The 13,317-nt window shown below is 39.0% G+C and overlaps 1 protein-coding gene across 4 annotated transcripts in view; it reads left to right on the top strand.

The window, feature by feature from the left end:
- The window catches only part of NTRK3 (neurotrophic receptor tyrosine kinase 3), a 787,704-nt gene that overhangs the window by 714,566 nt on the left and 59,821 nt on the right, over window positions 1-13,317 (top strand). For all 4 annotated transcript variants that reach the window (XM_063925760.1, XM_063925757.1, XM_063925758.1 and 1 more), the window contains one exon: window positions 603-846. In XM_063925760.1, the coding sequence (XP_063781830.1) occupies window positions 603-846 (244 nt within the window). The remainder of the gene's footprint in view (window positions 1-602; window positions 847-13,317) is intronic.

Below are 13,317 nucleotides of genomic sequence, written 5' to 3'. Positions count from 1 at the left end.
AATTCTGAAGAAGAATAGAGATTTAGGTTGAAGATAAACATACATTGTACTTGCAGAGAGATAAGTTTGTTGCAGTGTATATTTAGGCGTATTCAGAAAAACACAAGAACCATTGAGTGTATAAATAAATGAATATAATAATATTTTTGGATTAATTTGTTCCATCATGTATATATGTTATGCAGATTGGGGTGCAATGGTGGTCCTAATTATTTAGAGCTACTGACTTTGTGGGGAAGGGATGCACTAAAATTTGGCATTGATGAAAACATATTATCTGGTTAAGATTTTTAAGCATTTTAGTACCACCAATAGAAATACAGTATCCTAAATTTAATTGATAGCAGTCCCACATCACAAATTATTTATTTTACCATCAATAATAATAGTTTATATTTTTCCAGATTCTTTCAAAAGAGTTGTTTGCACTGCTAAATATTTAATATGTTTTCTAACATACTATCAAAGATTTTGTCAAAAACCCGTAATTAATAACATAATTTAATTGCTACTGCTTTTTACACAGATTGTTATATGTTACCATCGGTCTTTCATTGCTAAAGTTTTGTGATGACTTTTCAATGGCTATTTTGTATTTTCAGAGCTCATGGACCAGATGCCATGATTCTTGTAGATGGGCAACCTCGACAGACAAAAGGGGACCTGGGTCTGTCCCAGATGCTGCACATTGCTACACAGATTGCTTCAGGAATGGTCTATCTCGCATCGCAGCACTTTGTTCATCGAGACCTGGCCACCAGGAATTGCTTAGTGGGAGTAAACCTTCTAGTTAAGATTGGAGACTTTGGCATGTCACGGGACGTCTACAGTACCGACTACTACAGGGTAATTATCATTATTTGCTGGGTATGTCTAGGGATTGAATTATAGTCATTGCAGGAAGAACAATGACTATTGGGCTTAGCACTGAGGTGGGATCTAGCGATGCTTCACCATAGAAGGTACCAGCTTTAGTAAGACCTGGCAAAAAATGGAGTCTTGGTGTGAGCAGATGATGAGTTGGATCTACTGTTCATTAGGTCATTCCAAGTGCTTAGCTCACTAAATAATAACCTGCATTTTTGAGTGCTGTTTTGTGTGGGTTGGGTGCTAGGTTCCCTCATAGTAGAGAGGGAAACTACAGTATGCTTAGTTAGAGATACATTCATTGGAGCTAATAGTTCTAACATTGTTAACTGAAAATGTGTGATATTGTCTGAGCTCTCCAGTTGTTGAGCTGTAGTGTGTAATAGAAATGAAATGATGCATTAAAGGCTGCATAATGTACACAATAACTTATTACTGCACTGTTAATACTTTATAACAATGTTTAGTTAAGATATGTGTGCTTTACATAATACATATTTATTAATTTTAAAACCTTACAAATCTTGCCTTAGAAACCATCTGAACTGCAGGAGAATGAGTATCCGGGTCCTGATCCCAGCTATGTCATTCTTCTAATATCACCAGGTTTCAAGCACTCATGGGGAGATGTATCAGGCCTTGAAGAGCAATAAAGTGAAGAAGTTGCCCCAAAAAATCAACTTCTGTCATTCTAAGATGACCAGTCATTTTTCTAGCACAGTTTATGAAATGACAGCTGTTGATTGGTTGCTTTGGGCAAATACTCCCCTTTATCTCTCGCCGAAGCTTGATACACCTCCCCTCCTGTGTGGTAAAGCTAAAGGTGCTGAGAAGTAACATTACTAAGTGGGTTTAACTCCAAAATTGAAAAGGCAGTGACGGTAAATTGCAGATGCCCTTTTAAATTTTGAGGTTAAAACGGTTGTGAAGCAGCAAAATAACATAATAGGGCACATAGGGCTTGATTCAGAGATGGACACAGGTGACACAGACGCAGCTGTTCTGCTAATGCTGCAGGAGGTGTCTGCTGGCTTCTGTGATCCGCTGCTGCATCCAGGAAAGCTGTGTAGGAAGATGCAGACCCTGGTCTCAGCATGCCTACAAAATGGGAAGACTTGCCCCCATTTGGTAAAGATAACCCCATCTGCTCCTCCTCCACACCCCGAAACAGCCCCAGCATGTCAAGCATGCTGCTGCTTGAGGGGAAGTGCGAGTGACCTCACAGTACAAGAACTGTGCATGCTCAGTAACATGTGCAGATCAGTAACCATTGAAGATGTGCACAAACCATCCCTGAATCAGACCCATAGTCCATATACTCTGTTCTCCTGCTGTTTCTATTATTTACATATGCAACCTAATATTAGACATGAGCTGTTTGCTCTGATTGGGATATTAATAACACGTTTCCATTTTTATTATAATCTGCATTTCACAAGAACATAATGGTGAGTGAACTTCCTGTTATCTGAATCACTTGCCTGTGTTAAATATTTTGTTTCTTTTATGAAATCAGAGTTGCATTGTTATCGTTTTGCTTAGCTTGATGTTTACAATGTAGCATCCAAGATGTGGAGCTTAATCGGATAACGTGCACACAAATGTTTCTGTCTTTTTTTTTTTTAACATTTTCCATTTACAAGCAAAGAAATAATGCAATGTATCAGGAAACAACATTTTACTAGTTTGTTCTATTATTATATGAAGAACCATGTTTAATTAATATCATGATTAGAGCCAAAGCTGATCATCTCTTGTAGAAACTTAATGTGTGAGAAAGTTAGAACATGACTGTGGCCCTTATGCCTTTTTTGATGCGTTGAAAGTGGATTATTTGCTGCACTGAGAGGCGAGTTGCACTCTGATGGAAGCGTTATATTACCTGCCCCAAACTATTAGGGCTGCATGAGGCAAGCTGCTCCCCTTTCCACACGCCAAGTCATTGCCCTGCATGTAAACTATGGTAACCCATTGTGCAAAATGCAAGTTAAATACATCTTCCAGTATTTAGAGTTGCATTATGCTAAGACTCTAAAGACAGACATCACCAACATATACAGTAAAATGCATGGGAAGCTTAGATCTTATTTAGGAATAGATACAACTCGAATTGTTATATGACACTTGCGTCGAACCCTTAATCTCACCACATTCTAATAAGCTGTACCTCTGTACTGATGGCATGTAGTCAGTCACAATACTGGCAGCAGCATCCCAACAGTCGAAATTTCGACGGTATTAATGGTAGGCTTAGGGTTAGCATTAGGCACTACTGGTAGGTTGTGTCCGATTACCAAATAGGCAGAATAGGAACCGGCCTATGGGCCCCTTCCCTTTTAGGAGCCCTGTGACAATGGCTCAAAAAATTACAATTAAGCTTTCTAAAATTGTTTCCAAAAGATAGAAAAAATTAAACAACTAAAAAAAACTTAAAACTTTCTGTTAAAGAGACTATAGAGATTATACTTTATTAATGTAATGTACCCATAAACAACATAAAGTACATGAACCATATACAGTACATCAGATTCATATTACAGTTTCCAGATGGTAGACTGTTGGAAAAATTAAATACGTATTAGGACATAATTTGCAAGGGGCCCTGAGATTTTGACTGCTTAAGGGGCCTCCACAGGGTTTAATCCAGCACTGGGCGGGAGAGGAAAGGGTTAGTCTGTGGGCGGGAACGGTTAAGGTTAGGCTGCAAGAGGGGAGGGGTAGGGTTATGGTTAGGGTTACAATACTCACCAAATCCATTGGGATTTTGACTGTCAGAATGCCTCTGCCAGGATTGTGACAAATTTGGATGGTCACTGCAGGGATCTCGTACCCAACCTGTACTGAGAAGTACAAAATGCATCTTATACTGTGCCAGCAATGGTGCGTTTTGTCAAATAAATTCTTCAACTTTTAACATAAAGGATTATTCCATCCAAAATTGTAGTTTTAGAAGGGGATAAAATAAACTGGGTTATAAAATTTAAAAAAAAATCTAACTAACAGTACATGTTCTCTTGAGATCCTCTGTCAATGTCTCTCCTCTGTGAACTTCCCATTTGTTCCATTGAGGAACACAAATGTGTATGATTTTCTAGTTTGAGATCTTACAGTACAGTATTTCTACCAAAAACTATTTTTTGGAGTGGAATTGTATTAAAATAAATGGAACACAATTGTTTGATGTCTGCCTTTACTACATTACACATCCCATCACAACTATGACATTAAAAGCCATTACGTTTGACTAGAAAGCATAACAAGGTAATAATAAAAATTCGCCAGAAATACACAATTCTGACACAAGTACCTAGCTACATTGTTCTTTGTGTGTTAGAAGAAGCCATATGGAGCTGATCTCATAGGCCTAATCTGCTTTATAAGTGCATATGTTTGAAAATCTCCCATATGTTTGAGAAAGTACTAGTCAAACATTAAATTATTTCGTAATTAAAAGGATGACTGTCCTCTCTATCACAGTCCCAACCGTGTAATCCAGAAGGGACATTAGAAAAAGTGTCCTGTGCTGGATTGTTAATGTTTCAAAACTGAAGTAGCTGCATTAGTCCCACTGGACTAATGAAACTCGACTCAGGCAAATGATTTCACATTGAGTTTCATCCTTCCTTTTGTATATTCCCCTAGAGAACCCTTTATCATTTTCTCTGCACAGTCAACTCACTATTACACTGCAGAACAGGGACCACACGGAAAACTTTGTTCTATAATACATCTTGTCTCCTGGGCACCACCTGATGTATTTTCCTCTAAATAGCGCTAATTGTTTCCAGCAGATTCCTAGATTACTTCAAAATGATTTTTTTCTCTCCCTCATTAAACTTTGGAAGTAAAATGTACACTGTTCTCCTGTTCCATCTCTTAGACTCCTGTTAGACTTTTAAGGAGGTGATCAGTTATGCTGGCAGGCTTTCCAGGCCTGAGTTAGGCTGTGTCTTCTTTTAAGTTAATTATTTGCTTTCATTATATTAGTACCTGCTTAGTATTATGACCCAGACAATGTACTCTAGGCCAAATGTGCCTGGAGACTTTTTGTATCATCTGCTATGATCAAACACAACAATAACAAAATAACTTTAACAGCCAACAAAATGAACTTTGCAATTTTTTTTTATTTGACTTTCAAATCATATTAGCACATTATAATTGCATACTTGAATAATTTTGTGTTGGGTTGGGGGGGAAGGGCAAAGAAGAGGACTTTGTTTTGGTAGCTTGCTAATCTACTGTATTTTCGCAGTGCATATGTTTTAAAAAAAACTCCCATGTGTTTGAAAAAGTGTAGTAGAACATCATTATTGTGTCGGAAGCCTTTCCTCTCATTTCTTTTTTCATTTTAGTGGAATATTCAGAGAAAAATAGGAGTACAAAAAAATACTTTTGATCTGGTAATTTTCAGATAGCTAGTGCACTTTAATTAATTCACCCCAAACAGTAATTAGCTGTGTAGCCAAGATAGGGATGATAGATAAATGAATTCTTACTGTATGTAAGATTATTAGGTGCAAAACAAGATAGGGTTTCAATTTTCACTTTCTAGTTAACTTTATCATTTACCTAAAGGAGATCTTAACGAGGCACAGGAGACTGCATGTACTGTATAAATCCAGTGCAGAGCGTATTAAATAGTAACAACGTATTGTAAATACACACTTGTAAAAAAAAATAGTTTACAGGTAATTTTGATGTCAATCTAGTCAGATTGCTTAGAATTTAAGGACACATCACTACATGTGTACCCCCCTTAAGAGTAGGCAGGGTGACAGAATCACTAGAATTTTACATGAGTTGTTTCTTCAATAGGACTTGCAGTTTTGCTATACCTCCACCCTGTGTTACTTTTGAATATGATTGTCAATTTAGTTTTAGTCTTAGTTGCTTACTTAAAATTGTAGTTGGTTTTTAGTCACATTTTAGTATTTTACTTTTGCTTTATTTTAGTCAAGAATTAGTCAGTGGATCTCAGTTTTCATTTTAGTCTAAATTTAGTCAATGTTTTAGTCATAACTTTTGCAAACAGTTTAATGATACTGTATTGGATTTTGCTGAAGAACGTTTCTCTAAGATTCCTTTGAGAAGTGTGCATACCTTTTTAACTGTGTTTAGTAATCTATGCTCAGTAGGCTGAGAATGTCATACACACTGAGTCTGACTTACTGTAGTGCTCCCATATATCATTAGTAATCTATGCTCAGTAGGCTGAGAATGTGTTACATACAGAGTCTGAGTAATATAGTGCTCCCATATATCATATCCAAATTAATGCCTTAAGTTTGTTAGAAGAAACAAGTGCAATACACAATCCTATTTCCTTCACAGCAGTTTATTTTCTGCAAATATCTAGAACATATAATTTCATTTAAAACTCTACTTCAAGTGTTAATTTCAGTATTCTTTGACAAGGATTTAAAATGTAGTTTTAGTCTTAGTCTCTTTTTTTTTGCTTTGTTTTAGTTAAGATTTAGTCAGTGGATCTATTTTCATTTTAGTCTAATTTTAGTCCTGAAATAAACTTTATTCGATAAATACTTTACTGAAAATTTTTGGTCAACAAAATTAACACTGCCTCCACCCGAGTCATCTTTCTAGCAAAAAAGGTACCCTGGGGCTTAGCTCGGGGAGACTGTTATGGCCTACTGTGGAGGTGTGGTGAACTACCCTCCCAACACAGAAATACAGCACGTAAATAGAAAAACCTTTAATGGGTTGAGGGTACAATTTATTAGCAAGTAAAAGAGGAAGTTGGGTGAAAGCAAATATAAAAGTATAGGTCAACTAATCATAAAATACTAAACATTGAAATGCATAAATAAACTAATCTACAATAAATTTATTCTAAAATGAATAACACTTTGGGGCTGATTCTGAGTTGGGAACAAAGCAAAACAAGTAAATTTGTATCTGGAACAAACCAAGTTGTAATGTAAGGGGGTGCAAATAAATGTATTTATTTGCATGCAGTGTAAATACTGGCTGCTTTTACATGTAGCCCACAAATTCTGGGCAATTCTATTTGTGCAAAGCAATTTAGATTTGAGTTTGGACGATATTAAATCTGCCCCACCTGCAGCGCAACATAGACCAAGGTGCAAAGTTATCTGTTCTTTTATACTTTGCTCCCAACTAATTATCAGCTTTATTATGTTATTAGTATATATCTGAATACCAGCTATAAAATTACACCATGTATACCCTGTGGGTATCTCCCATGCAGAAGTTTTCCCAATTAATTTAACACCCCATTTACACATAAGGGGGTCATTTAGACCAGGTCGCATGCTGCCTTTTTTTGCAGCCGTGCGATTGGGTCTGAACAGCGCATGCATGCAGGCCGCAATGCGCAGGCTCATCGCTGTCCGGCGACGAGTGTCGGGGATGGGAACGATCACGCGATCGGATTATGAATTCCGAGACAATGCAGGATTATACATTGATTAGCCTATGTGTATCACGTGATCGGAAACGGTAACGTGATCGGACTGAGAATTTCTATCTTCAGTTCTTTCTAAGTATTTCTAAGCCTCATTTTTGATAATAAAGGTACTATTAAGGTTGACCCAATAATAAGATTGCCCGTTTTGTGGGATGTATTTTAAGTTGTAAAAACTAGAATAGCCGGTGTTTTGACTTCTGTCCTTTTCAAAAGGGTATTTAAACACACTAAGGGGACACTGAATTTATGCTCCTGAGGAAGCTGGCAGTTGTTGGACCAGTGAAATGCGTTGAGCTATAATACCCTTGGACCACAAACGTTGAACCCTCCATTTATATCTCTGTTATTAATATATATCTGAATACCAGCTATAAACATACACCATGTATACCCTGTGGGTATCTCCCATGCAGAAGTTTTCCAAATTAATATAACACCCCATTTACACATAAGGGGGTCATTCAGACCAGATCGCACACTGCCTTTTTTTGCAGCCGTGCGATCGGGTCTGAACAGCGCATGTGTGTGGGCTGCACTGCGTAGGCACATCCCTGTCTGGTGACGGGGGTCGCCGGACAGCGATGGTTGTTACGACGAAAGCGATTGCAGGGGCAATTGCAGGAAGATTGACAGACAGGAGGTGTTCCTGGGCGGCAACTCACCGTTTCCAGGGAGTGCCGAAAAAACGCAGGTGTTTCCATCCATTCTGGAGGAGGTTCCTGACGTCACCAGCGGCTGAGTAAGTCCTGGGCTTTGCAGAAACTTCACAAACTTCACAAACAGCCATTCGCACCCCTGCGATGCGCTTACCCCCTCGCCTGTAGGCGGCAATTACCTGGTCACAGCAGTGCAAAAAAACACCTGCGTGTGACCAGGTCTGACTTAGGCCCATACGTCTCAACACTACCACTTCTAATGTGGTAAGCTCTTTGACAACTTTTACTCTCTTCCCTAAAGACTAATGTATAATCCCAGTATTATTGCTTATTCACAATTCCCTTCTACTCACTTACACCTTAACGTACTATTAATGCATTAACAAATAATTTTGAGTTTAACTAGTATATATTAAATGATAAGGCCATATGTCCGTTGGTGCACATAAAAATAAAACTCACATATTCCCGGGTCTTAAAACCCTCCAAGAAATGATTTGGTAACCCATTTTAAATCTTGAGTTAGTCTCCTTTCTGAAATTCCAAACAGGTTAAAGCCACATTTCTCAGTACATAAATAAAATGATGTTATTATATAACATAAGCAATGATGTGAAGCAGTGTCAGACTGGGGCATGAAGGGCCCACCGGAGGAATACAGTTGCAAGGTCCCATCTGGCCCCTTGATAAATATATATGGTATATATATATATATATATATATATATATATATATATATATATATATATATATATATATATACATATATATATATATAGAGAGAGAGAGATAGTGCATGCATGATATTGTACCAGATTAATAACAACAGTGCACTGTAGAAAATATATCATAGCCCTGTGCAATATGAGGTTATGTGTATTATCTATAGTACAAGTGCCCAGTCTGGAAACTGATCTCTAGTGGAGGAGGTGAGCCCCCAGTCAGTAGGGGCCTCTGATGGTTTCCCCACTACCTCTGTGGGCCAGTCCAACCCTGATGTGAAGAAATAGCAGTTGCTGAAGGGACACTGACAACTGGTAACTGCAGAGTCTGAGTAGTTTTAGCACCAGGGCCACAATCTCACTAAGCCAATAGTCTTAGCTGACTGGGAGAGTGTGCCTCGAAAAGTAATCTCTTTTATGTATTGTAGCTGTGTCAGGACCTGCAGGAGAAATGAACAGTCTGACTTCTGTTAGTACAGTAGAACTGCCTCTATATAGTAGTCAGCCTGTGAGGGCTAAGTGTTATGCACTTACGTCTTCATTGATATGGCAGTCTGTGTTGATCTCCTCCGGCATTAGTTTTCTCCCTCAAGACATACTTGCCAGTATGAATACTTAACCCCATCACTGCCAACATTAGCAATATTCAGCACCATGTAATAGTATAAACGTGATGGTCTTATGATGCTAAAATAAAAGTTAATCTACAGGTCTTTCTTACTCATGCACAAACCAGGTTTCTCGTGTGTGTATGTATGTACTACCACAATATTTCTAACATAGAATGGTTTGGATGCCATGATTCAGGTAGCTAACCATCACATTGCATGGAACAACGCTGGAAGCTCTCCGCAATTTGACACTGGACTTCCTATATCTATCCTTACTTGACATCTATCAGCAGCAGTAATATGGAGTTACACTTTAAAATGTTAAAATTAATGATTGGTATTAAGACTGATTCAGAGATGTACTTGGGTAAATTTGATGGATTTTCATCAGTCCGTGCTTGCGTCAAAGTTGCGCTGCTCTTGCTATAGTGGTTGCAGAGATTTATTCAAAAAGTGATTGGCAGTCAGGGATCATTTGGGAGAGGTAACGGAGAGTGGCCGCAAAAACTCAGGCATGTTGTGACTGATTTAGGGGCGTGTTTGGGGTAACAATTGAGATCTCATACACAGTTACAATATCTCTGATGTCTTACTACCTGTGGCCATGCTGCGCGAACATAGGACTACTCAAAACTTCTATAACTGATCTGCAATGGATGCTGCATCTTTGTATTATGATGCCCACTGATGGCTTTGCAAATCCCAGTGGCTCAGTAAGCATCTCAATACAAATCCAGATGGCAGTGATATTTGCATATTTTAACACAGTCACTGCGTACACATTCACAGCTGCAAATGCATTTGTGTACAGTAAATCTCTGAATCAGGACTTAAATGTCAAATAATCATGGTATTGTATACAGATGGAGTCATCTTCATCTTGGCCTTTAATAGTATTAATTGAGACTGGACAGTCGGACTTAATCCCCTGCTGTAATGACTTAATCCCCTGATGTATTGTTCTCTTTGTATTGCAGCTGAGAACAATAGATGAAGGGTTTATGCTAATAAACAAGGGTGTGCCTAGGCGCAGCAGAGAAGCCAAGATGAGTGTGGCTCCATCTGTATCTATATATTTATTTATATATTTATATTTTTATACATATATATATATATATTTATTAAAGGCAGATTTTGATGGATGTTGTGTCTTTTCACCAATTTCTGGTAGATTTTGCAAATCAGAAGTTCGCTAATGGCAAATATCGTCCGAAAAATGGACTCACTCTTAAAATTAAATATCGGAAAATCATTGATTTTTTTTCTCATGAGGCTCATTGCAAATCAGAGGTTTACTAACAGTTGGTTTGCAAAATCGACAGAAAATCAAACATAAAATCGTCCAAACAATAGACTTATAAGTGACAGCTGTTTATCACTTATTAAACACATTCTGTTGCCTAAACCTTTATTATAATGCCTATAAAAGTAGAGATGACAGACACTATGCCAATGTTTTTGCAATTGAGCGATTAGTAGGTAATTGCGCATGCATATGCTTTGCACTGTGTATGCATCAAAGTCTAATAGCGATGCCACTCGCAATGTTTACCCTCTCAAAAAATGATTGACAGTCAGGCATCAGTAGTGTGCATTAACAGAAGAGTGATGGCAAAAAAGGTCAGGTTATGGGGCGTATCGCTGGGTGTGCCTGGAAATCCATACTTAAACAGCATGGCTCCAGCGTCTCTGTTTAGGCTGCCATGTTGCGTGGCTGTTGATTTACTCAAGCTGCCTATTACCTAAGGATGTGTCTATGTGCGTGCGCATTACGAATGTGTACGCAGTTGATGTACCTTTGCAATGGCTCTGGTGGGTGTCTCTGTACTTTTCAGGGCTGATGGGTATGTTGTGTAATTTTGCACATCGTCAGTGTGCACGATCACAGCTGCGATCGCCATTGCATCCGTCAATGCATCAGGTCAGATGTTACTAACAGCCTACTTCAGGAACAAACACAGTCCAAATTACTTGATTTTAGCTGTTTTTATACATTTTTAAACAAATCAAGAAACATTTGAGGATCTGCGCACAACCATGTGGTTCACAGTGGCTGAAGTAATTGGGCCTCATTCAGAGAAGGATGCAATGCATATCGCTGTTGCGTCTTCGGGGTATGCAGTTATATTCTCTACTGATGGGATCCCGGCGGTCGAAATCCTAACACTGAAGTCCCGACAGCCATTGAAATGCCAATGATCAGAATCCCAACTGTCAGCCAGAAACGCCTCTTGGGTGGTGGTCCACGCCACCACCCAAGGGGGAATAGAACCTTGTGGCAATGGAAGGTCACCACCAGGCCCGAAGCGTGGCAAGCGCTGGACGCCCGTGAGGGGACATGCGGTGCTCGAGGTCGAGATTCTGGCTGTCGGGATTCTGGCGTCAGGATTTCGACTGCTGGGATCCCGTCACTCTAGATTTCATACTGATCCCGTCTTCGGACTCCCAAATGGCTCAGGGGTTACTGATACCATCTTCAGACTCCCAAATGGCCCAGGATTTGCTCTGCATATGCACTGATTGGGCCCCACTATCATAGATACACAATTTTGAATGGAACTGACAAAATCTGATTGACTGTAGACTTAGAACAACAGCCAGCATAGACATTGGATTAAATATTGATTTTTAAATCAGCTGTTAGTAAATAAGGAATTTAGACCCTGAAAGATGCTGTCGATGTTGATTGATTTTATATTGATTTTAGTAAATCGATCTTTAGTAAATCTACCCCTTCACAATATTGCTTATGCACAAAATGTATGAAATATTGGTTAGGAGTATTGCATTTGTAGCTTAAAGTACTATGTAGAACTCTGGACTGATGCAGGATGGTCTTCACTCATTTTGTGTGAAACATTGCAATGCTTCACAGCTCAGCTTTCACCCCAATCAACTGGATGTCCTTTGAGTCTCACACATATGCTGTCTGCAACTGTGCCTGGCAAAATTGATTTGCTTGCCCTTTGGAAAATGAAATTCCTTTTTGAGAAAAAGCAAGAGAGTGTTTGATTTATGCAGCCTTATGATAATTAAAAGAGCACTAACCGTTTTCCCTTGATTGAAAGTGTAGAAATAATGATCTCTAAAATACCGCCTTCAGAGTTGCAGAGAGAATTGAGTATCGTGCGATCCACTGGCTCAATCAAAATCTATGTCAGTGAGCAGCCACTGAGTAGAGAGGAGCAGATGTCAGCTTTGCTATTATATAGCACGGTTCATGGGCATACAGTACGTACACTGTTAATGAAACAAAAACCGACAGTTCTAATGCTGCCGTTTAATAATAATTGAAACAGTTCAATACTTCTCTCTCTGTATAATAATCATTTCGTTTTTGATGCAATTTTCCCCGTCACTGAGATCGTCACCAATTTTACACTTATTTATAGAAGGGGGTTTCTGGATGTCACATTGGTAAGGGATTGTTCATATCCAATTCTTATCACACATTTACTGCCTTCAAATGTGTTCTCCTGTGATTTTGGTGCTTTCAATATACAATATAATTGTAAATTGGAATAGACCTTGAGGTATATTTATCATTGGGGTTATTGAGGCTGTGAAAAATATTATTCCTTATCATTGAAGATTGCAGTTATTCCCAAGGTACTGCATGTGTTAAGCAAATTAACGGTGTGGCCTAATTTAACAAAATCCAAAAATCAAAGCCAGTCATGATATCTAATGTTACCTTTAGACGGAGTCAGTATGGTATCCCGGTGGTCATAGAACTGACGCCAGAATCCCGACAGGCGGGATCCCGACAGCGAGTTCAGCGTGTCCCCTCGCGGGCTCGCTGTGCTTGCTACGCTTCGGGCCCAGTGACGAGCTTAGCTATCCTCACTAATTTATTCCCATTCTGGGGTTGGCATGGACCACCCCCCGAGTGGGGATTACCTGCCCCGGTCAGGACTCCAACGACTGGGTTTCCATTGGCTGTCGGGATTCCGGCATCGGTATCCTGACCACTGGGATCCCGACAACCGGGAAACTAACTGCTTCCCCTTCAG

Source organism: Pseudophryne corroboree, chromosome 6 (genome assembly GCF_028390025.1).
Source record: "Pseudophryne corroboree isolate aPseCor3 chromosome 6, aPseCor3.hap2, whole genome shotgun sequence".
Lineage (NCBI taxonomy): Eukaryota > Metazoa > Chordata > Amphibia > Anura > Myobatrachidae > Pseudophryne > Pseudophryne corroboree.
Note: the sequence above shows the minus strand (reverse complement) of the source record. Positions and strands in the feature narration are given on the sequence as shown.